The 24,808-nt window shown below is 50.0% G+C and overlaps 1 protein-coding gene across 2 annotated transcripts in view; it reads right to left on the minus strand.

The window, feature by feature from the left end:
- Window positions 1-2,608: 2,608 nt before the first annotated feature.
- The window catches only part of ABCB9 (ATP binding cassette subfamily B member 9), a 31,524-nt gene continuing 9,324 nt past the window's right edge, over window positions 2,609-24,808 (minus strand). Inside the window, exons 5-12 of one of the 2 annotated variants that reach the window (XM_019538860.1) lie at window positions 22,870-23,075; window positions 20,641-20,838; window positions 15,221-15,349; window positions 13,312-13,500; window positions 11,358-11,531; window positions 9,916-10,075; window positions 9,192-9,328; window positions 2,609-7,301 (exon numbers count right to left, since the gene is read on the minus strand). In XM_019538860.1, the coding sequence (XP_019394405.1) occupies window positions 7,005-7,301; window positions 9,192-9,328; window positions 9,916-10,075; window positions 11,358-11,531; window positions 13,312-13,500; window positions 15,221-15,349; window positions 20,641-20,838; window positions 22,870-23,075 (1,490 nt within the window). In that variant the 3' untranslated portion in view covers window positions 2,609-7,004. The remainder of the gene's footprint in view (window positions 7,302-9,191; window positions 9,329-9,915; window positions 10,076-11,357; window positions 11,532-13,311; window positions 13,501-15,220; window positions 15,350-20,640; window positions 20,839-22,869; window positions 23,076-24,808) is intronic. The other variant, XM_019538861.1, reaches the window with a different exon arrangement.

Raw genomic sequence — 24,808 nt, forward strand, 5'->3', positions numbered from 1 at the left:
CGCCCCCCCAGCGCCGCGGGGCCTGCGGGGCACGCTGGGACGCCTCGCAACCGGCCAGGGGACACGAGTGGTTTGGGATCTTGGGGGCTTCCTAGAGCCGTTCAGGATCCGGAGTCGCCTCCCCTCTTTTGGGGGGCCGCCATCGGCTCATCGTCCCCGCCGACCAAACGCGGCCATGTGGCGTGATGTGGGGGAACCGGGGACCCGGGCCTTAAACCTGCTGGAGAGCCGAACGGCGGCTCGCCACGACGCCCGATGCGAGGAGTGACGGGCGTGCGGCCCACCGTGCTCGTTCCCCTTTCGTTTAGGGCTGTGCACGGCTGGAGATTAGGAAGGAAAATCCATACGATCATTTGAGCCGCGCTTCCTTAAAAACTGAGGCCCCTAACCGGTCTCGTAAGAGCGACTGCGCTATTTTGCTCAAGTCCGGATTGAATATGCGCTCGGTTAAAAATAACTCCAGTATTTTTACTTCTAGGTCTCGCGGATCAGTTTGGCGGCCCACCCTCTGGAAAATACAGCGTTACGAGCAGCTGCAAAAAGCTTTCTCTTCCAGCTTATACTTCATATTAAGTGATATAATTGTTTAGAGACATCAGACAGCAAATGCCCAGACACTTAAATACATTGCCGCAAAATGTAGTAGCTACGGTGGCTTTAGGTTTAAGATTTACTTGCATCTTCCAAGTAATATCCACCCACTGGGTTAAATAATAACATATCAACAACACTTTAATATGTTGTAGAGGTATGGGGCACTCTTTCCTGGTATATACCAATTAACATCAACAGAGCACCACCAGGAATTAATCTGGCCCGGTAACAATTTCGTGCAGTAACTCTTCAATTACTGCTAGCTGATAAATACAATTAGGCCTGAAAATCATTTACTAAATCAATATATTTTCCAGTCTATGCATCCTGTTTACTGAACTGCTTACATAAAGAAATGGCTGGATAAATAGGATATTTAAATCACTTAGCCAAAAGCAGCTGACAAGAAGTCGCCATAAAACCTTTGGTGTGGGCTCTGCTATTATTATTCAAGCAGTGCAGTTGGAATATTGGGGGGAAATTATGGCTGGCATAGCTGCATCAAAATGGACTGAAATTACACAGATGTTGTGTTTGGCCTAGGACATACCTGTGGACAGCTAAATGCCTACGTACATCGATATATAATCTTTTATTAGTCTACCGCTATGCCACAGTTCATAGCAATTCGACCTCGCCCTTCATTGTAATCATTACTCACAAATATGTTATTCAACGTATGGGCTGCTGTCATGCGCCTCCACTGCAAGCCCATTTCAGGCTGATCATATAGAAAAGTGGGTAACGGGCAACATGTAGGCAAATGGAGAAGTTGAGCAGAATTTACAGGCCCTGCTGGACAGGTGGGCTCAGGCACACGTGCATAGATGCTAGAGTCGGGAGGGACTGCGACATCTATGGGGACATGCCGTGCCACTTCTGTTAGGTGCATGTGCTCAGTGATGAGCTTGATATTTGAATGCAATGAGGAATACATAAATGCTAGTACTGGGTACTTGTCACCTACCTGCTTACAGCTGACACTGGCTTCTGTGTGACTGCAATAGTATGACCTTGTTATTCAAAACTGGTAGATAGTTGCTATGCCGACACGCTATCACATGCCACGAATGTGCACACCCAGGCTCTGGGAAAATAGGTTCTGGGTGAAACCCCTTTTTCCACATACTGCCTCAAAAAATGATGCACGTGGAGATGTTACACAGATGAGGCATGAAAAGGGGGTGGGCAAGTTTCTTAGCCTGAGGTTCCTCCAGAAGTGCTGTTTCTCAGCCTCAGTGGAGGGACGTTATAAAGGAGAACAAATGCTTTTGCTTTGAGAGCTCTGGGTGACTGGCACTGTGTTATATTATGATTAATATCTGTTGAGGAAGACTCTTACGAAGCTGTGAAAAATGTCTAGGGGGATATTAAATGGTTCTTCGACGTGACTACCAAACACTGATTGGCAACCTGTCTCCCTCTCCTAGTGAGACTTGTTTAGGACCCAGAGGTCTGGCAGTGTCAGCTATCTGCTTAGCATTTTAGTTATGTCCCAGCCCTACCCTGCTAGGTGGAGTCGGTATGTAGTTCAGCTTCCTACGCAGGCACAAAAGGCTGCTGAGGTTACAAGAGAGGTGAACTGAGATATGCAGAGTTTGGCTGCTTTTGGGCAGATACGTATTCCACTTCAACAGTGACATCCAACTCCCTTCATCCGCCTTCAGGAAACAAGAAGATGTTGGGACAGCATGCCCTCTCCCAAATCAGCTGGGAGCTAGAGAGCTCACCACCCACCACCAAAACCCTTCAGGCTGAGCCATGAGATACTACAAGATGCATGTTGTACCTTTACTGGAATCCCTTTTAGGTGACATTTTCTGAGCATTTAAAATTACTCACCACCAGATGCCTTTCCTGCATTATACAATCTGCCGGTTATACCAGTCCAAACCCACAGCAGTATGGAAATGGATTTTTTCCTCCAGTATTGATTAACCAGCCCAAATAAATACCAAAGTGCTTTTTTCCTGGCAAGAGGAATTCAGGGTTTTTTTGCAGCAAAGAAACAGACTGAAAAGGACTGGGTTTAGAATTCAATCCCAGAGCACCAAATGCAGACTCCAAGTTAAGTGCCAGCCAGGACTGGCATGCATCCTCCTTTAAATTCAGTGTTCAATTTTATTAGATGCTTAAAAATGGATTTAGTTATAACCCTGCTCCTGGATCTCCCTCTGTCCTCTGATCTCTCTCAAGTTCAACAGCAGAACCAGTGCATACACATCTGTGTTTTGAAAGTCATCTTAACAATTTGTTTGGCCTTGAAAAAATGGAAAAAACAGTTGGTTACCTAGACTCTTAAACCTGCACACCTAATTTATGGAGCATATTAACCCTTGTAAGCCCAGCAGCTAACCACCAAGTACATTTTTGGGTTGCATCTGTGACTTGTGAATTGCCTTTTGTCTCTTCAGAAAGTGCAGGATCCAGGATCTTCTATTTAGACCCTGCACTTTTGTCAAACAGTTGCCCCCAAACCATTTGAACATCCGGCCCACTGAGAGAGAGATATGCCAAGTGAGCGCTTATCCAGCACCTTATTCTTCAGGCAGGAAAAGGTGGGCAGCCCAAGAGGAACCTCGTTTTATATCGACCTTGCTCACCTAAATCCCACAGAGAAAAAGAGATTCTTTGCATATGAATTTGCTACGTGTTCCCACACCTGTGTGTCCAGACAGCTCAGCGTCTAACCGCTGAACAAAACACATGTTCTTACTTTGGCCTGTTCAGATGCATTGGAACGTGTGGTTATTGAAATAAAAACAGCTGCAGTTTTCACCATGCTGTGTTCCCACTGCGACGTCAGCAGGCCATCCACATTCGCTGCCAGGACGAAGGCACAGATGGAAGCACATAGCACTGGTGGGGGCTATGACCCTGGAATCTCCCCTTGCACACCTTTCCGATGGGATTCTTCAGTGTTTACATCCAGAAAATCTGGGTGTATCCCAACGCGCACACAGCTGGAGCAATGAAAGCAATGCACTATAAAAGTTCAGTAGACCCTTTGCAATTTTTTGGCCCCTATAGCAAACCAGTTTCTTCCAGCTTTGCAGCAAGTGCCCTCTAGTGAAAGTCTAGAGGGTAACCTAAGTTATCAGACTAAGCTAGCCATGCTACCTGCTGGGTGGAAAATAAAGACCATTTAAGCAGAGGAAAAATTCCCTCTGCAGGTTTGCATAAGTCAAAAGCCTCTAAACACATAATGTGAAAAACTAGGCCAATACTAAATTAGTTGCTTTATTGCATTTCTGGGCAGACACCCAAGAAAGGTTACATCTAGGATTTGCAAAGGAATCCATATGTCTCGTCTCCAAAGAAAAGCAACCTAGAATGCCACAGCAGAATAACTACTGTGCACTAGCTCCTTGTATGGTGGCTCCTATTCCGTGGGTGCCTTTTTATGCTTGACTTTAGCATCTTTCTGGACTGTAAAAGGTCCAAAAAATAGCTTTTGCAGGTACACTGTCAAAGAGTATGCACTCTTACTTTACATTGGACAACCTGAGCTGGCTAACTGGAGTTAAACCAAGATGATGTGGTGCTAACCAACCGTGTTCAAAGAGCTTTGGGTGGAATTTGTGCTGCTAACCAAACCCAAGTTCCTTTCCCTAAGCAAGGTAAAGTAGCAAAAAGGACAATTTCAGGCAAGAGCACAGTTTTTAAGCAGTGAGAGAGTCTGGTTTTCGTTTTTGCAGTATAGATTTCTCTTAGTACAGAATAAAAGCATCCACCACAGAGGGAGGAGCACGTCAGAATAGCTGTTGTGTTTTGTGTCCGAGCCCTACCTGGTTTGCTGAGAGTTTCCCCATACAAATAAGACCCAAAGCAGCAGCCTCCAACACCATGACTCACAGGCAACAGTCTGTGATGCTCTCCCACATTGTGGCCACAGGTACTTAGGAAGTGAAAACCAAGGCCTTTGCCACTGTGTCCCAGGTTGAGGGGAGAAGCAAAGCAGGACATTCTCTGTAGCTCACTATAAGCCAAGTACTTTTGCCCAAAGGTCAGTCAAGGCTGGACACCGCAGACCATGGGACAGAGCCAACTCACTCCCACCACATTTCCTTGAGTATCTTTGGGTGTATATATTTCCTTCAGCTTCTTCAAGCTTTCTGTCTGCATGTGTGATAAAAGTGGAGTTAGTTATTCTGAGTGTCTGAAAAGAGGGTTTTAGAAAGACGCACACATTTTAACCCTCACTGCAGCAATGGCAGAGATAAAAAAAAAAGCCATGTGATGTGCTCTTCCTTTTTACTTCCTTGAGTCAAGATAAGCTAGCACTCTGTAGCCCCAGGCAGTGTTTGCTAGGTTCATGGCCTAGGCTCTGCACACTTTAAAATCAAGGAGAGAATACTTCCATTCTTACAGACTACTGGCAAATACCCGCTCTTAATTATACCAACAGAAAACCAGAGTTACTCTTCCCCATTCCAGCTACTGGACCAGGTTCATCCACTCAGCACACCTACAGCGTGATTTTTTCCCCCCAAGTGGACCTTGTCCACCTATCCACCTTGAAGTGTGAAACTATCTCCAGAATGATATGGCTGACTCTTTAAAGGGAGGAGGCACTGCCAAGCAAAGCAGGCACATACAATAAAAAAGATCCTCTATCCAGAAGTGCAGTTGTTTTACCACGTTAAAAAGTATCATGGTTAAGACAGAGCCAGTATGGGACACCCTGCTTTCTGACCTGGAGATAGCATCCTGCAAAGGAAAGGCAGAATAACAAGGTAAGATGCAGAATAAAAACCAGCTATTAGCTGGCTTATCATCACCTACTCCCAAGCTCCAAGGCAACTATCAGATGCTGACGATTTCAACACACATGATCCTCATAGACACTGTGTCTCATCCTTTCCACTGACTAAGCCAGAAGGAGATTGTGCATCATGTATTTGCATATTGCTTCAAGACATCACCTGGAAACTCCCCTGGCTTATTTTATTTGGAGGCGAAAGGACCCTTGAGACTTTGGCTCGGAAGCTGAGCAGCAGAGGTAGTGTTTTATTTGTAAGGTATCCCCCTGGAGGACACTAACAGTTCGTAAAACATTGCCAAACCAACAAACCAAACAAACAGGAAACCCAGAACACGGCAAAAAAACCCGATCAAATGTTATAGAGCAACATTCAAAAACTGGAACGTAATGCCAGGAGATCTAAAGTGCTTGAGGTCATTTCTTCCCCGTGTGTGACCTGACTCACCCTTCCCTTTGCGAAACACAATGCTATTTTTCAAACCACACCTTGCTGGCTGCATGCACGCTCTTACCAGTCTTTACGACATGGTAAAGACATTAAGGCAGATTCATCAGTGATGTATGGAATAAGGATATGTGTCTCCCTTTTTTTCCCCCTCCTCTCACTAAAAACAAAAACAAAACACCAAAAATCAGAGAAACAACTTCCCATGCAGTGAAAATGATACAGTAGCCCCAAACCAAGGGTTTGGCAGGACCTATAAAGTGCTATCATTCAGATTCGATGTTCCCTTTTTAAGAAATGGTGATTAAGAAACCAAGTGCTGGGACTGAGTTAAAAAGAAAGAGCCAACAGACAAACTTTGAAATAGGACTGACTAGCACCCAATAGACATGGAAGCTAGACAGCCATCATGCTGCTCCCCATAGAGATGCAGCACTTCAAAAAATCGACTGAGTTAAGATCAAACTTCTCATCCTTTAAAAATAAAATGCTCACAGAACAGCAGCAATGAATCTGAAAGCAGAATCTGCTCACAGACCCCTGGCTCTTGACATGCAAGGCAGCCACTAAATGATAAAAGCTTGACGAAGTCATGTTTCAGAGCTTGACCCTGCAGGGCTCCTCGCTGACCTCCCTGATTCCAGTGGATATTATGTGCCTGGAGACTGAGCTGGTTACCCATGGAGGCCAAGGAGAGTCTTTGTATTGACTTTGGTGGGTGCTGAATTGGCCCTAGAGTGACTGCAAGGTCAGGACCTTCTGTGCTACTCACCACCTGGCTCTGGAGTCAGGAAACTGCCTCCTGACATGCTTTAGGGGGCCCAGTTTGACCCATCCACACAGGCATATAATATCCATTGCAATAACAGCAGTTCCAGGTGCATATCAATGGGAGACGCATCTCAAATCGAGAGGAACTGCCAACTGTAAGAAAAGAAACTCGGTAGAAACGTGGGGATTTGCTCCAGACCCAGCTTCTCAGAATTAATCTGGCCTACTGTTCCCCTATTTTTGCCAGCAAGCGTATGCCTACAGGTGTGTACGCAGGAAACTTTAGTGTGCGTGATTAGTAAACAGGGCTCGTTCTACGGCACGGACTCCTAGGTCGGCGTTCCAGCAAGCGTCTCCAACGACTCCTTGGTGCTCTTGCTTGCGAGCAAAAGTATTGCAACTACCCTGCCCTGAGGTAGAGAAAGGCAGCTATAGCCTAAACTCCTCCAAGCTTCCTGGCGTCTTCGCTGACTCGGTCTTCACAGTGCCCAGGCTGGTCACCAGCTGACAGCTGCCCCCCGTGCCAGTTTCGAGCCCCAAGATCTGTCTCTGCACCAGCTTGGAATAAAGGCCGCCTTCATCCATGAGCGCCTTATGTGTCCCCTGCTGCACCACCCGGCCCTTGTCTAGAACAATGATGTTGTGTGCTTTCTCGACAGTGCTCAGCCTGTGGGCTATGACAAGCACAGTGTGGCTCTGCAGATCACCGTATATTGCTTGCTGAATCTGTTGGAATGAAAAGAAGGGAACACACAAAAGGCACTGTCATCGGTCTGGGAGGAAACACTGGGGCTTTGTGGTTCCTTACTAAGACAGCTGTATCTGTGGGTTTCCTCTCTAGATGCACAGAGGACCTACAAACAGGACAGCCCCTTCAAGTGAACAGAAGATAAAGGGCTATGGATGTTATTGTCACAAGCTATGCAAACTTCAGCTCACACATCCTCCGTGCAGAAAGCCACGGCCACTACCACAGGTGTAAGGGTTGGTGGTGTTGAGCTTATGGACCTGATCCCACAAACTGAATGTTCCTTAGGGCTGGGCCCTGATTTGGGAAGTGACTCAGCATTGCCTTGCACCAACAAATACAGGGTTTGGCAAGGCAAGGCTAGCAGCTGGCTGAGCGCAGACAAAGGCAGCACAATAATATGTGAAAGCAGCATCACAATAGACTGATGTCTGCATTAAGGGAGCCAGCTGGCCAGCAGGTATGGTTTCCAGTATACGCACCTCTCTGTTCGGAAAGCATCTCCCAGTTGTCGTCATAAATAAAGCAGCTGACTTCACTGGCATAAAGCCCCAAATACGTTCCTGGTACACCCAGACCTGTATTTCAGTTTGAGTGCCTCAGGCACTGTGCTTGAAGTCTACAGAGGCAGTTTCAACCCTCCATGCTGTTAGGCCCTTAATGACTTCCAAATTCCAGCTGCTCTCATGTGGACTACAAAGACACCTTATATACACATACATTAATAATTGGTTTTCTCCTCATCAAAATATTCCCCTCACCCTGTTTGGATGGGTGACAGCTGATTCTCGAGATGGCTGCATGTCAGTGGGGTTATTATATATATTATTCGTTACGTTGCTTTAGGGTAAGTATAGAGTATGTTGTATTAAGCACCCTTCTGCTACCACTGCCAACATCGATGTTCAAGAACCAGTATCTCTAATTTGCAGAGAGGCATCCTGCTTTGGAAGACGCAGTGCAGTCCATGCATCTCATCATGGTGCCTGATAAACAGGGGCAGTGCTACATGATAAGCCTAAACACTGGTCCCAGCATCCCAGCCCCACAGCACTGCACTGTATCATCAACACGTGCTCTGCCCCCATGCTGTAGTGGGGACTCCTGACTCACCGCCTGACTCATGAGAACTAATGAGTCAGGCAGGCAAGGAATTATTCCAACTGCATTATATTTTGGACTTCAGGTCTCTCCTTCTGCGGCTGATTCAGTTATTGGATCTGAGGTCAGGTTGCTTCTTCAGGCTGTGACTTCATCAAGCCCTGGTATGCTAATCTGGAAGTGGCGCAGTGGGATTCACCCTCTTTCCTCTTACCAAACCAGTATCCTTGGGCAGTCTAATTGGGCACTGGGCTATAGAGGTGTCACACCTCAGCCAGACATAAGACAGGCTCTCGCTGCTCTTGGACACTGAGAAACCCTCCTTGCTCTCTCTCTGCAAGGGCAGACCTGCATAGCCTGATGTCCTGGCTACTTTCCAGCCCTGGTAATTATCATCTGCCTTTGTGCAATTTCAACTGGACACAGCATCCTTCATTTCCTGTCCTAAACAATGCACAGCAAGACTACACAAAGATTAACTCCTTTAACCCCTTGTTAATAGACAGAGACTTGTCTCTACCCTGAATTAGTAACATTTGGATGTTAACTTGGAGGATGCTTAATTACAACTTTGTTTGATTCCCCCTTGCCAATTAGTCTCTGGTTCAGACTTGTTTTTATCTCAGTTGCCGGGTGTTACAGAAGCTACATGTTATGCCCGGACTATGCAGGTCCACAATCTAGAAATTACAACCCAGGTCCAGTCGTAGAGCAAGCCTGGAGTACAGTCTCTTTGGCTTGAATTAAACTGAATCAGCTATACTCACCGCATATTCACTCTCTGCATCTAGTGCACTTGTGGCTTCATCCAGTATTAGGATCAAGGGATTTCTGATCAAAGCCCTTGCAATTGCCACTCTCTGCTTCTGGCCACCAGATAGCTGAGTTCCTTTTTCACCAGCTTCTGTTGAATCAATGGGATAAAATGAGAGAAGAATCATGAAGATGCAGCATGAAGATGGGGTGGCTTCCTTTCACTTTGGAGCACATTAAAGATGCGGCAGTGTTGCATTGCTGGACACACGTTTAGATCAAAGATCAGCTGGCCACCGAGTGCAAACCCCCTCAATCCACTCTGTTTTATCTAGCTCTGCTTTTTTCTGTGTCATTTTTTTTGCTGCCAGGATTTCCAGGTAGCAAATTTTGCCCCTGTGGTACAAATTTGCAGCATGGGGTATGTTTTAACATACCATGCATGCAGTTTGTGGCCCTGCAAAGAGGTTGGCAGGGCCACAAACAGCACAAGCCTGCACATCTGGATCTGACCCCTGGGTTTATCTTGTGAAGCATATTTCTCAACTAACAGTGCTACATGGCACCCTGTGGCACCCTTGGAAGCACCCCGGTTCCACAGCACCCTAGTTGAGAATCAGTGCATTAACCTGAGCTCAAAGACTCCATTCACAATTACTAATTGTAAGCTCCCGCAGGCATGAAATGCTTTAAATAGTTAAAGCATCTGGCACAAAAGCCAGTGAAACAGTTTTCTACCTGTGTGATAGCCGTCTTGCAACTCTGAGATAAACGCATGGGCGTTGGCCTTCTGGGCGGATTGAACCACTGACTCGAAAGAGACCGAAGTTAGACCATACGAAATATTGTCAGCAATGGACCGAGCAAACAACACTGGCTCTTGGCTCACCAGAGAGATCTGCAGAAAGGAAGGGGAGAATCAGCTAGTCAGAACCAAGCCAGAAGAGGCACAGTTTAATGACTACAGTCTTCTTTCTGGTGATCATCATTTGTTCCAGTTGGCTGGGTGAGCGCAGATGGCTGAGTTCCACCATCAATGTAGCCACAGAGTGCCTGACCCAGGGCTTTCAGCCAGGCCTCTAATTGCACTTTCTTAGCCTGCCCAAGTGAACAATAGGGCTGGACTCTGCAAATGAACCGTGTTAACTGTTTTGCTGCTGGCCCTTGCCGCCTGCGACTGGCTGGGATGGGGTCACACACCCTGCTCAGCCTAATTGAGAAAGGACGTGAGTTGTTCAGGCTCTAAACTCAGACTGGGAACATTCGGCTGTGCCTTGTGGTCCTCTCCACTTTTGGAAAGTACTGGCTGAAGCAACAGCCTAGCAACCACACAATCAGCTGACATACAAAACCAATTAAAGCGTGAGGTCAGAATTAAGTGCTCCATGCCAGCAGAGCACAATGGCTTAGCAGGGTGGCAAAGACTCAGACCTGAAACAGCCACACTGCAGACATGCTGCAGCTCTCCAAGACATGCCTGGATTCCAGAATTAGAAAGCAATGGACACGACTGCTGTCATTTCTTACTTGCTTAGCAACAGCCTTTGCCTCCCACCTGTAAAGCGCCCACTTCAAATGGCAGAAGATGCGCTGCATTTCAAAGCTGCTTTGCATTTAAAAACAAAGAAAATCTTCCCAGCGATTGCTTAGAGGGATAGATATGTATAGAGAGCATGGATTAAAGCTCACCTGTAAAAATAATTATCTTCCTTACTTGTGTTAGTAACATAAACAGAAAGGATTTTAAAAAAAATCTTAACATGCTTTTAGCAACACGTGTGGTTGGTTTGCCTTTTTAAAATATCTCATCACGGACACTAAATATTGGCTGGTCACTTCTATGTTTGCTTTCAAGTCCGTTCTAAGACTGGGTTCTCATAGACAAGCTCACTGTGGTGCACCCTGAGTTATAAACCCAACAGGAGAAGGGCTATATATCGGAAAAAAGGAATAGGGAAAAAAAAGGTTGATTTTTGTGACTGTTTTCCCCACCGTGGGAATCTTTACACTTTTTGAATGGGGTGCAGGAGTGGGATTTCAACTTCAGGCTTTGGGGGCACATTTTGGAAGAGGCCAAATCTTGGCCCACATTTGTCCACACTGTGTGTCCTGAAGAGTCTACAATGCTATGCTTCACTGTAGATTAGAGCTGTAATACGCTGATCACTAGTAACTCGTACCACTGAGTGCAGGTACTTGTGATCATACATGTTAATAGGCCGCTCGTCCAGCAGGACTTGCCCGTCTTGAAGAGGGTAGAAATTCTCCAGTATGTTGACACAAGAGCTCTTCCCGCTGCCCGACGGACCCACCAACGCGGTCACCTTGCCAGGAGAGAGGGTGAAGGACACGTTCTGTAACAGAAAGATAAATGATACCAAAGACGTTAATCTATCAGAGATCATCTGAGATCAGAGGCAGACTCTTGGTCTGACCGGCCTCTTGAGGGACCCAAGAGATGTGGACTTCTGTCTCAATATTAAGCAGCGATGAGAGGCATTCTAGCATCTGATCTCACATCAGGACTTTTTCAAAGAGGCAAAATTATAGACACCGATACCAGAGTAAACTTCTGCTCAGCCCTCTGCTGAGCCCTGTTGCGCAGAGGACCTGACGCTACATTGTCCAGATTAGAAGAGACCAACTCAGGCAGCTACATCATTTCTTTGGATGAAAATCAAGAACAAGGTGAAGCGAACAGTCTGGGACAAACTGGGCTGTTCAGGTTACAGGCAGAGTGACTGAAGCGGCTTTGTGGCTCTTGGCAGTTACAGTTTGGCATGACCACAACATAACAGAGCCTAGAAGTTGGAGGAAATGTTCCCAGTTGAAATCACCTAGCTGTGTTTCCACTGAGTGAATATTCAGGGGTCCAGCTGCTGCCCTTCCTGGGCATCATTTATGGCACAGGGATGGGTGGACTGAATGGAGTGAACATCCCTCCTCCTGGCTGCTCCCACATCCACCGGGACACTGCTGGACCTTCCTCGTCCTGACGCTGGGAAACATCTTGACCAGGCCAGCCTTCGAGAGAGAAACAACGGTATCCCTACCAGCTTCCCACAGCTCCCAAGTCCCTGCAGTCTTGCTTGTCAGACTTGGACTCCTGCTCTTACTCCTCCTTCATGTGTCCTCTTCCTTCCCCACATTAATTTTCCTCTTTCCTACCTCTCTCCCTTGCTCTTACACTCCAGTAAAAGCCTGGCTTAGCTGGCGAAAACGACTCCACCTTTTACAACCCCAAGGCAAGCTTGAGATAAGGAAGGCAGCTCTAGGCAATGCCTTAAAACAGCCCGATGCTGATACAGGCCCCCCCAGTGCAGGATGGCCAAGGAGACCGTGGGCCCAACCTGCATTTCTCCAACAGCCAGCCTGCAGGCACCAGAAGCACCAAAGAGAGAAGCCGTGCTTTCTACTTCGGCCCTTCTCTTCTCCTTTTGCATGCGTTTCCCTAATTTTCTCTTTAAGGAAACAGAAGCACACTCAAACAATGACAGCAGCAGCAACAGTTGCTCCCCACCATCTGTTCTCACCATCGAGCCTTTCCTGGAGTGGATGGTCAATATGATCGTTAACACCGTCTGAAAGACTAGAGTTTTGCTTATTAAAAAAAGTCTTAATACCAAAATAAGGAAAAGGGAAGAAGGGAAATTGTTAAAATGAACCCTCACTTAACATTTTAACTGCTTCTCTTCTTTGGTGTCTTTAATAAATGGCTCCAAAAAAAAAAAAAGAAAGAAAAACTAGTGGTGGTTTTTATAGGAGCCAGCCAGTATTAGGCTGGCATAAGACCCTGAGCCACACTTTATTGTTTCATGTTGCAACAGTGACTGAGAGTTTGACTAACATCTTCCTTATTGGTCCTGTGACGTCCCATTTATACAGACACCATCCTGTAGGCTTGTTTCTCACAATCTATTTTTCAAGGCTTTGCCAAGCCCAATTTTAAATTACTTCAACATCGGGGCTTTCAGCACTTCCATGGGGAGATTGCACCACCGTTTCCTATTTGTCCATAACTGGCTTGCTGAAAAAACATTGCACTTGGTGTATTCAAGCAGGGGATTCAAGCTCGCTCCAGAGCTGTGTCTTTAGCAACACAGCACTGAACGCAGGGCGTCCCGTAACTCTCACCTGCAGGACTTGTGTGGCAGGGCGGGTGCAGTAGGAAAAAGTCACGTTTCTGAACTCCACTTTACCATCCACGTGGTCTGGGGCCAATGTCCCATCATTCAGCATCGTCGGCTTGCGATCAATAAACTCAAACACTTTCTCAGCAGCTCCAACTCCCTGCATCAGTCCACTGTAGACAGAGCCAACAGACTACAAGGGAAGACAAAAGAGGTCCAAGGTTAGACCTTTCTGTAGGATTCATTAATACAGAGGGAAAAATAACAATCGTTAAAACAGAGCTCTGTCTTGGATCCCAGCGTACAGAGCGCTAGACAGCAAGTTCCCAGACCCCGTGATGGCTCAGGGCTCAGTCTAACACTAGGTACACATGTGAGTGGTCACCATGAAAGGACCCATGGTAAGCTTGCATGTGTGCGTGTGCATCACGGGCAGAAAATAAGGGAGAGGCGTCCCCGAAAGCTTCCACATGTGAATTAAAACCCGCCTGTCTTCTCTCTGACAAAGACAAGCCGCTCCCCAGAACAACCATACTCTGCAGCGGTTCGATGCCTAGCGGACTCGAACATGTTCTATCAGCGCCGAGCCCGGCCACCCACCCAACACGACCATGCAGGGGCAGATGACAGAAAGACACCTCCTAACATTTTCTTTGACTCTTTTCTTTCAGCTTCCACCCCATGCCCAAGCTCTCAGACAAGGCTCTCGGAAAAGCTTGGCTAAGAAACAACAGCTTGCATCTGCGCGAGCTGCTGCAGCCCCGGGAACAGATGGCCTGTGCCAAAAGCGTGGGTTTTAATTCAGGTTGATTTCTGCACAAAGGCAGGGGCGGCTGGAGCACCCTGGTGACTGCACTCAGCCGGGGCGAAACCTGGGCACGATCATCTCTGTCCTGCGTAGTGGAACTTGGAGGATCCCAAGAGACAGGCCGACGTGTGCAGACCCTGCAAACCACCGGCCACCCCACCCAGAATCCTGCCTCCCTCGCTCTCTGCCAATTTAGCAGCTTGAAGCCAATTACCAAGGAAAAAAAAAAGAATACAATTACGTTTTTAATGGACCCTGAAATTTAACAGGCAGTCTCCAAACCCTTCTATTCATCACACAGGAAAACTGGCCTGCAAGGCATCCAAGATTCAGCCCTTCAAGCTACAGGCCTACAGAGCGCCCCACTCCACTTCTGACCACCGATGTCTCATTGCAAGATGAGCGGCTTTAAACGACGTGGTTCTTCTTGGCCAGTGCTATTTGCTGAGCGTGGCTGTCTCCTCCGCCCGTCGTTGGGCATGGGAGGCCCGGGCGGGGAAGCTGGAGGTGAAGACATGGTTCTAACAGCACATCCCAAATGCTAGCCGTTAGCACAGCAGCAAAGGTCAGCAAAGGTCATTTTGATCCTGAAAAATGTGATCTAGAAAGCTACGGGGAACAAAGCTCAGAGCCAGGCTCTCTGCTGTTGTACAACAGTGTCTCTCCATGGAAATCCCTGGGCCAGATTGACACCAACCCAGGACCTGGCTCCCAGGGCTCTCCAGAGCCAGATACACTTACGCTGTTCAGAGGAGCAGCATTCACACACATCCCGTGACATCCCATTAAAAGCAGCTTTTTAATGGGATAAATGGGCCCACGGTCACTTTTTTCATGGTGCCTCCTCCCCAGGATAGGAGTGTGGTGATATCATTACCCTTGACACACCTGCTCTCACCACAAAGCCTACACACACCTCCCATAGGCTGAGAGTATCATGGAGATAAAGCACACAGCTGTGTGCTGTGTCTATTTTAAAATACGTGGGAAACAGTAAAATACTACCCCATTTAAGACCTTGGCAGAAGCTACCCTTCTTCTTCCCCTCTCCAGCTGTCTACCCCAGGGCATGAGAGAATCTGGGACATGGGGAAACTGTACTCACCTCCATGCAGTCTCCCAGGACAAACTCATAAATAATAAAGGAGATCAGGTTTCCACTGGTCATTTGCCCAGAGATCACCAGGTGGCCGCCGTAGTAGAGGATGCTGACCTGCACCACGAGGAGTGTCAGCTGCAATCAAGCACAGACACACAAAAAAATCAACCAGCTGCTTCTCTGGTGCATCCGTGTCCAAAACTCTGCCACTGCACCCCCAAACACACACATTCAGGGTACCCGGGCTCTATGCCTTGAGGTTGTCCAAAGTGATTGCAAGTCCAAGGCAAGGAGCACAGACAGTAGAGGGATAAAATAGTTTGAATGCAGGCAGACATGCACCTTTCATTCAAACTGATGGACGATGTGTCTAAATCCCCTCAATTACTTTGAAAGGATGAACAAGGGACAGCCAGTGCACACAGCAGTGCAGGTTCATCGACATTTAAAGAGGGATCTCAAAGAGGGCAGGGCTGAGGAAGCCACATGTATCTGGATTAGGCCCAACTTCAGGACGGAGGCCAAACTGGTCCCAACGTTTGCATTAGATGGCACCAAACTCTCGGTATGTCCCTACAACGGTTTGTTGGCCTCTGCAACTGGAAACAGCTCTATGCAATCCAAGGCCCAAGACGGTGGGGAAATTTCAGGTCTGAGGAGTTGAAGGTAAATGCCCTGCCCATTCCCTGAAACATGGGGAGTCTGGGACTGGGAGACCTCTCCCCACTGAGCTGGCCTGGAAGCATGAGGAGCTAAGAAGTGCAGCAGTTAGCTGGCGTCTTCTCCGGCCATTGGGAAGCACAGACAACTGCAGAACAGCTGGAGGTGCGTGGAAATTTCAGATGAGATGAACAACCTCAAACAGCCTGAGCTTTGGCAATGAGCTTAGCGCATACGGTGTGGATCCTAGGCAAGCCTCCCTGGTGTTCAGAAGTACTGGACGATTTCCGTGCACAGTTAATAGTCTCCAATCCCAAAGAGCACTGGGAGGAAAGGGGATCTTGCAGCTAAGTGACAGAGCCAGGACCCGGGAGAGATGGGTTCATTCCCTCATCCTAGTCCAGGCGCTTTGCTGGGCAAGAAAGCTGGCAGTGACGACACAGAGCAACTGGGTTTCCATTTCCAGCCGACTGTTTTGTGATGCGTCGTCTTCCCTCTCCCAGTCCAGTCTATGGAGAACGTAACACCCGCGTCCAGTGCCAGCACAACGGGGCCTGGCCCCGTAATCTGCTACAGCCTCCAGGCTTCTCTGGGCCGTAAAGAAAAGCACGGCAAGTGGCGGTTTGCTGGTCCCGTTGCCCTCCCAGGCAGTTGTGGCCGCTCAGCTCTTCCAACTTCCGGCAGCAGCAGAGAAGACTCCTATGCACCCAGTGCCAAAGAAAATTGCCCTCGCCGTGACTTACCTTGTAACACATTTCCCTGATGAAAGGCTCCACGTAGTACCTTGCCTTCGGTGACATTTTACCAAAATAGCCCTCTTTACGCTAAAATAGCCCTCTTTACGCTAAACCTGTCCTGAGCCACCCATTCTCCCAACGGCCTTGGTGGGCGATTGGCCTCATAACAGAGGAAGCAACAAGGCTCCTCTTCCCACAGAAATTTGCCTTCCTGTGGTTAAGGCAAAAAAACCACATGAACACCACTGGGCAGCCCAGGCAGTGTCAGCAGCAGTTTAAGTTTATGGGAGATGTGAAAAATGAGAGCATTTGGCGTTTAACAAGCCTGTAACACAGCAGTACAGGCGCACGCTCCTGGTCCCGGCGAGAGGTGCCCTGCAGCTGTACGCTTCACCCCTGAAACCCTTCAAGTATCTCCAAAGTTCGGCGCCGGCCTTGGGAAGGGCGGACAAAGCTTCCCACCTCCAGGGCAGGGCTGCCACGTGCTCCCATGCCGGGGCCCATGTAGACATCTGGGCCCATGTAGACATCTGCACCCGAGCGCGTTTCCAAGGACAAAACTGTTGTGCGTGAACCAACCCGAAGTGAGCACCGCTTCTGGCTGGCTTTGATCGACTTCCCTTTCGAGCAGCACGTGAAAGGGCTCAGGGCTGCTTCACTCAGCTCGGCTCCTGACGGTAGCCCCGACAGGTGGGAAAGGACGGCGATGCCACGCCGGGAGGCTCGGTGCGGGTAGCGGACTGAAAGATAGCAAAGGCCCCTTTCCTGGAGTCCGCTGAGCTCCTGTCGAAGCTGCAGGGACAGAGCGAGACAGACGCGCTTCCCTGGGCGTGCAGAAACACAGCTATTGCCCTCTGGAAGCAGGGGGAGTACACGGCACATGTGCTGCATGCACGCGGTTGTGCTGTGCTGGTCACAAAGGACTCCTGCCTGTCACCTTGTGCCAGGGCGTGTATTAGCAAGGGAACAGAGCAGCTTTTGTAGCTGCGGAAGTGACGGTGGTTTCCCAGCGTTTGCTCTTCTCAGTGTACCAGGGAGTGGACCGGGGGGGGAAGGCCATCAGGAACCGGACCCGGCCAACCCAGGAGCTATTTCTGCTCAGCGGGTTGTCTCCTGGCCCTGATCAATCCTCTGTTCTCCTCTCTCTGCACATTGAGACTTGCCCTCCACTCCTCTGACTCCTTTTCCCTCTTCTGGGATCCAGCCGTGAAATTCCCCAGCATTTCTCCTCTCCGCCCTTCTCTGGCCAGGGACACATCGGGTGCTGAGAGGCAGCTCGCACGGCTGCCTGGCGGAGCAGCAGAGAAGTGACAGCTCAGCTGCGGGCATCGGAAGGGCTGAGAAATGGCGCTACTCCAGCCTTAGTGGCCACGGTGATAAAACGCTGCTTTTTCTTCAGTGTCGATTCTATCTCCGTGGTCTCTGTCAAGCTAACGGTGAGCTTGCAAAGGAGGTTTTCCATATCCCGCTTTGTGCAGAATTACCTCACCCATCCCCATGGGAACCTGCAGGTGAGTGGGCCGAACAGGTGGGACGGCAGCAGATGGGCAAGCGATCACTTGGATGCTTTTCCCCTGATACAGGTCCCCAAGGGGCGGACGGCTGCACAGACATACAGCCATGCTATGCACCAAAACGTTCCCTCTAGTGCTGTGGCAGAAGCCATACAAAAGGCACCACAAAAGCTATCTGGCCTTGCAAGACCCATGCCGTAATAGCGCGCTCTCGCTGCCCTACGTTGCCGCGCGCATTGATACAGGGCTGGTTGCGCAGTACACACAAATTCTCCGAAACCCCCGGGCTAAAAACAGCCAGGAGTGCCTTCGATTTCCCCGGCATTTTGGAACATCCCACTTCGGGAAATACCCCTCGCAGCAGGCTAAGGTAGCCGAAAGCTCAGGGTGTCACTCATGGCAAATCCTTCTCTTTGCTCTATGCCTCCGTCATATCAGGAAATGTGTCTCCCTGAGCATGCATGTGATTTTTAAACTGCTCAGTGCTGCTTTCCTGCAAGCGGGCAAAGAAAGTTGCCCAGCTTGGGACAGAGAGATGGGGAAGTGCTGGTTCGCCTCACATGCCTGCAGGACTCGATATTTCAGAGACATAAATGCAGCACAGCTTCCATTCCCCTGGGAGGCGGACGCTATTTTGAGCACGTGGGAGAGACTGGGGAGACAAAAGCCAGCAGACTCAGAACAGCTCCCAGCTCACTTCTGCTCAAATTAGCCGTGGCCTGCGGATACCCAGAACAACCACGGTGCCGACCTCCCTGCCCCGCTGGGTTGCTGCTTGTAGTCTCTTGGCATCCTTCAGTGCTGTTCACAGACACTGGGGTTCGGTGGTGTCCTCCAGCTCAAGGGCTAGCACTGGGGGCCCAACCTGGGGTTGTATGGCTCTGGGTAATCCATAACCCCTGCCTTGGGCGTGGATGCATGGGGCATGACCCCACCCTGCTTAGCAGGACAGGAGACGCAGACACCACATAGCTGCACGTGGGACACTCGTAGCTCCGCGCCTACGTTCAATCAGGGCGGTTCAGCTCCTGAACAGCGGGGAGCACAGAGGCAAGACTGCACAAAGCAATGCAGTGTGGGATAGCAGCAGGGAGACTGCCAGAGCTGGAGTCATTCATGCAAAATCCAGGCATGTCCACACCAACCTTTTTTCCCCTAGACTAACACATCCTAAAATGGACACTCTGCACATACAAAGCAGATGGTCTGATACACAAGCCATTGCTGCGTCATTACAACAATCGATACGGGGTGGACTTAGGGCCTTGCAACCCAAAAAACCAGAAGTTCATGTGAAAAAGCCTCCCTGTCCTGGTAAGTCCTTAGAGCTCAATTCAGCTCTCGTGTGAAGCCTTCAAGGGATGCTGGATTTGACTGTCACAGGAAACATGGAAAATAAACCCAGTTCACATTTCCCTAGTGCCTGTTATTCAAGGTCCCCCCCCCCCGCCATACTTTGGAAAGAGAAGTATAACCCAAGGGGGTTATACCTGGACCCATCCAGAGTCACTTGAGTCACAGCCGAGGGCAAAACATGAAATGTAGAAACCTGGAGCTGCTCTGCCCCTCTTCAACCGCTGCCGAGTCAGCCACGGAGAGCAGCCAACTAAAAATACCCATTCTGCAAGCAAGTTATTTGCAAACAAATCCCCTTGTTATTCATCTCCCAAGATCTGACCTCCAGGTTCTATATTTACCTTGGGAAAGGTGCTATTAAGACAGAACTAAATTGGTTGGTTTCAATTTGCTCCGACCCGCAGGAACAGTTCTTTCTATTTTTAACACCCCCCACCCCCCCACTGCAACACATGCTGCAAGCTTCGCTTCGAATGATCCCAAAAATGGTCTAGCTTTACTGCCAGGCCAGAAGCTGCCCCCCCCCACACCAACCTGGCAGGATGCTGGAAGGAAGTCAAAAGCCTCCTCTGAATCACAAGCCTTTCTGAGAAGCTAAGGGCCTGAGGCGAGGCTTGTGTGAACCTCTTAGGTAGCTTTGGTTCTCAGTGGAGAGTGGAGATGCCCTGACATCTAGTCTTGGCTAGAGGAAAAAAGAGCTCTTCAAAAATACGGTCTAGGCTGAAAACATCGACGTCGGTGCCTGAGCAGAATATCAGATCCCATCAGGAACCCTTTCACAGCTCAGGTTACCAAAAAGTTGCTGGCCCGAGCAGGTAAGGCAGCGATCTGCACGCAGAGTGCGCCGAGCGACCGTGAGCGGCTGTCGGTTAAAGAGCGCAGAAACTGCCTATTTGACAAGGCTAGTAATAATCCTTAACGGAGGGCAGAGCAGCTCTTCAGAGAGGGAGAAGTCAGGCCTGGCAGTTGTCAGAAGCCGCCCAGCCTTGTTAGAAGATGTCCAGAGCTGAGTCTTGTCTTACAAGGAGCAAACCCTTTGTACACGTGGCCCGCAACAAAGCCCAGCCCACGGAGCAGAAACGGTGGCGCCCGGCCCCTGTCACCACACAAGTTACTGAAGGCAAAGGGACAGGAACGGGACGCCGCAGGGGACACCTACCCCGCTGGACCACACGTAGTAAGTATAGGCCACGGCTTCCTTCTTGTTCAGCTTGTAGACCTGCTGCAGCTTCTCCCAGTAGACATGGGCTTCCACCTCCTCGTTCGCAAAGCTACGGACAGTCTTCATGGCCGAAATGGTTTCTTCTGCTGTGTTGTTGGCCTTTGCCAGAGCACTCTGAACTTCCTTGGAGAGCTTCTGCAGAGGGCAAAGAGGGGAGGGGAAGCAGAAGAGCAGAGTTATTTTCCTCCTCCAAACAACATGCTGCCCGCCTGAGAAGCAGGGGTTTGGAGACCAGGGTCTGTTCACTGTCCCTCTGTCCCCAGGCTGGCAGGCCACCATGGACCATAACCCTGCAGAGGCCTGTGAGGACAGGACCGAGAGGTGGAGTACCACCCAGGGTCTGGACAGGCTCCATCGGTGGCTTTGGGCCAAGCGTCACCATTACTGTTGCTTGCAGAGTGCCAAGAGGCTGAAATGGAAACCAGAGACCTGTTGTACACACAGACACGCAGAGGAACGGACACGTCCAGCTCCGAGGGGCTGGTAAGTCTGAACAAACAAGCGTCGTCCTGGTAGGAGAATGGATGCTTTATCCTCCCTGTTTTGCAGGCAAAAATCTCACTCAGGGCTGGATTAACCCTTTAATGGGCCCTAGGCAAACAAACCCATGGGCCCCCAACTGAAGCTGAAATTTTTATACTACTTTTTGCACGCAATAATTATATGTAAAATAAACACAGCTGGGCCCCTTCTTCACTTAGAGCCCTTGGCATGTGCCTAGTTTGCCTATGCGTTAATCCGGCCCTGCCCAGACTAAATGATGTGCCCAAGGCTGCAAAGGAAATCGGTGGCGGAGTACAGAACTGACCCCCCAGAATGTGTGGGGTCTCTAAGCACATGGGGACAGTTAGCAAGGCCCCGTGACAGCAGCTAGGAGGAGGTTCCCCAGGTGCATGCCCCAACGCTGCTCATGTACACACATGAGGCAGTGAGTGATGTACAGCCCCCTGCGCATTCGCTCTCCTAGCAAGACCGAGCTCAGGGGGAAGGGCCACGGTGGCTGTGATGACTCTGCTCTTCCAGCATGCCAATGTGCACATGCCTAGAGGGGCCTGAGTTGCCTCACGGCACCTGTGGTTAGAAGCACGGAGCCAGAGGAGTGTGAAGGACGCAACCTGCCTTTCGCAGAAGAGGAAGCATGCGCTGAGCGAGTCGAGCACTCCACCCCATGGAGGACGCGGTGCTTAGCTTCTGGAGGAGGGGAGCGCCGTCCGGGGCTGGGCAGCTCCTGAGCGCGCACACCCTGACCGGTATTACGGGTCCTGGCAGTGCGTGCAGCGCAGCAGCTGAATCAGCACGGACCGTAGGAAGGGCTCAGTTACATCAGCCCATCCACCCCTGGGGCCCAGGGGGGGACGCCTCCCCGCCGCAGATTTGCTGTCGTCTCACCCAGTCTTGCTAAAGTCCTAGGCTACAGGGAGTCCACCAGATCTACCCACGGTGGGACTCAGAAGGGAGAGGAACAGAGGAAAGTCCGGGCACGCAGCACTGGACATGGCGCACACCCAGACACATGTACAGGGCTCTTCCCTTTAGGCAACACACCCCTTTTATATCCCCACTGCTGGAGACTGCACAACTCCATTAGCCCGGCTAAGAGGGAGAGGGAAGCCTGAAGGCAGAGGGCCTTTGAATGCCCAGCAACCTCCTGCTTGCTTAACCTGATGAGATGGGACACACTGCACACACGCCCAGCACCTCCCCCACTACAGGCAGGAAACAGCCAAAGTCTGGACAAGAGTCTGGGGTGGACAGGTGCGGCCAGGACAAGCAGCAGGCTCTGGTTGGGAGAAGTGACTCCTTCGGGGAAGCGACAGGCAAGGCCCGGGCAGATTCAGACTCATGTACGAGGGGCTAACGTTCACTGCAGAGTCGATGGTGATAGCTAGCCGCAGCGCAGTCCTCTCCCTGTCAGCAGCACCAGACAGTCAAGTTATACTCCCCACCCTGCTGCATCCTTGCTTGCCTTCTTGCTGAACGCCATGGACGCAAATGAATTTCTTTGACCCCTGCAGGGTCAAGCCTGGCCTCATCCCACCTCTCTTTGCTCACTGCACATCTTCAAATCAGGCCAGAAAAGATGTCATAAGGCACTTGGCTACCGGTCGCCGCATGGGGGGTTAAGAGGGAGTGGGCATAAGCAAGAGAGATGAGCCCTCTGCCTACCTTGTAGTATTTGCCATAGAGGTCAGACACCAGCATGATGATGGGGAAGCCCATGAACGTGACCAGGGAGAGCTGCCAAGACAGGCTGAACATGAAGGCAATCACTCCCGTCGCCTTCACCACGTTGCGCAGGAAGATGTTGATGTTCTGGGACACCAGGTCACTCACAATAGTGGTGTCCGACGTCAGCCGGGAGATGATGTCCCCTGCAAGAGACAGGGTGGGGATGGAGAGACAGCACAGAGCCGTCGCCGTCCCCAGACTACCGCCCACCCTCCTGTTAGGTGACCCACATGTGACTCCTTGAGGCACGAGCCCACCCGAAAGTTCATCAGGGCCATGTGCACAGACCTGGGCGGAGGACCTCTGACCTAGACTCCCAGGGTTCAAATGCAACCTCTGTTAGCAGAGGCCGGAGGCTCTTACTGCCAGCTAACAGTTCCAGGGATGATGTAAAACTGGGCTGGCAGGTCTTACCCAAAGCCTGAACAAAGCATCCTCAACACACAAGCTACAACCATCCCGGGCAGCTTTGCTGGTAATTTTGGCAGAGGCTAAGAATCAGCTGGGCTAGGAAGGCTGAACCAGCCTCACATCTCTAGAGGCAGTGTGGAGACACGCCGGTTGTTAGGGGTGCACAGGACTGCAGTTATTGGATGTTGAGGGCACCTACAGCCCCAGGGCTGTCGCCTGGTGCTAAATTCATCCAGATATTTTTAATAGAAAAACCAGAGTTTACATTGCTCTGGGTCCACATCCTTGGCGCCCAAGAGCCAGAACACACGAGAGTGCAATCAGTTCAGTGCATCTATTTAAGCCCTGGCTGCTCAGCTGTTTCTCTGTGCAGGCACTGAACTGGCCTGGGCTCCTGCCTCTGTCATCCGAGAACCCAAGCGGGCAAAGCCCGATGAAAAACACACATGACAGACAACTCCTGCAGTGGTCCCCCGGGGTGAAACACCCTGCGATTTGGAAGGGCGACCGGGTTTTGGAGGCTTCTGCATCCTGTTGTGGTTTCCCCGTGAACTTTGGCTGTCCCTTTTGCAGACATGACTACAGAGGGACAGAGAGCCCAAGTCACGGGCGTCTTGGTCACGCTGCATGTTATGGCCAGAAACCTCAGCCGGCTGGCCAGGCCAGTTGAGACAGGATCTCCTCACCTACTACAAGCAAACTCTTTGTCTGCGGTTACCCCGTCACACCCTGCAACAAGGGTATTAGGATCCCCACCCACCTTAAATACAGCAACAGCCTTGAGGCTATTCTGAGTGTCGACAGTGGTCCTCTATAGAAAAGGCCCATTGGAAGATGGAAAAAACAGAAACGGGGTAGGGTTTGCTTTTCAGAGGTGCAATCCACGGAGGCAGCAGAGCTAAAACATGATGGATTTGAAGGTAGCAGTGCCGCTGAGCGGGGACTGGAGACACCTGATCAACAGGAGCTGGAGGGAGGTGGAAAAATCAGGGGAGACAGCCCTGTCCTGCCCTTGTAATCCAGTTCAGGTCAATAGTGACTGCAAGTGTGAACCCACTGAGGGCTGTATGGAAACCACTGAGGTGCACAGGCAGGGTAGCGAAAGGGAAGTTTGGGTGACACACTGGCTAGGAGCACGGCTTTCTATCTTGCCTAGGGCTAGTCCAGAGAGCAACAGCTCTCTTCTGCTACCAGCCCACAGGGCAGCTCCTCTGGCTCCAGAGCTGTCCGTGCTGTTGTCTATCCTTGCTGAGGACCAGGAGGTGAACTGTTACACCCACAAGGCACAGGTTGCACCCTTGTACAGATGCACAGAGCACTTGATTGTGCTACCAGTACTCCCATTTTTGACAGATGGCAAGATGCAATTTAGCCATGCATCCTTAGCCCAAGGCCCTGACAAGCATATCAGTGGATACTCGGAAGTCACTGCTTCAGCATTTCAGGTCGGTGGCTTCTTAAACCT

Source organism: Crocodylus porosus, unplaced genomic scaffold (genome assembly GCF_001723895.1).
Source record: "Crocodylus porosus isolate Cpor-Errol unplaced genomic scaffold, CroPor_comp1, whole genome shotgun sequence".
Taxonomy (NCBI): Eukaryota; Metazoa; Chordata; order Crocodylia; family Crocodylidae; genus Crocodylus; species Crocodylus porosus.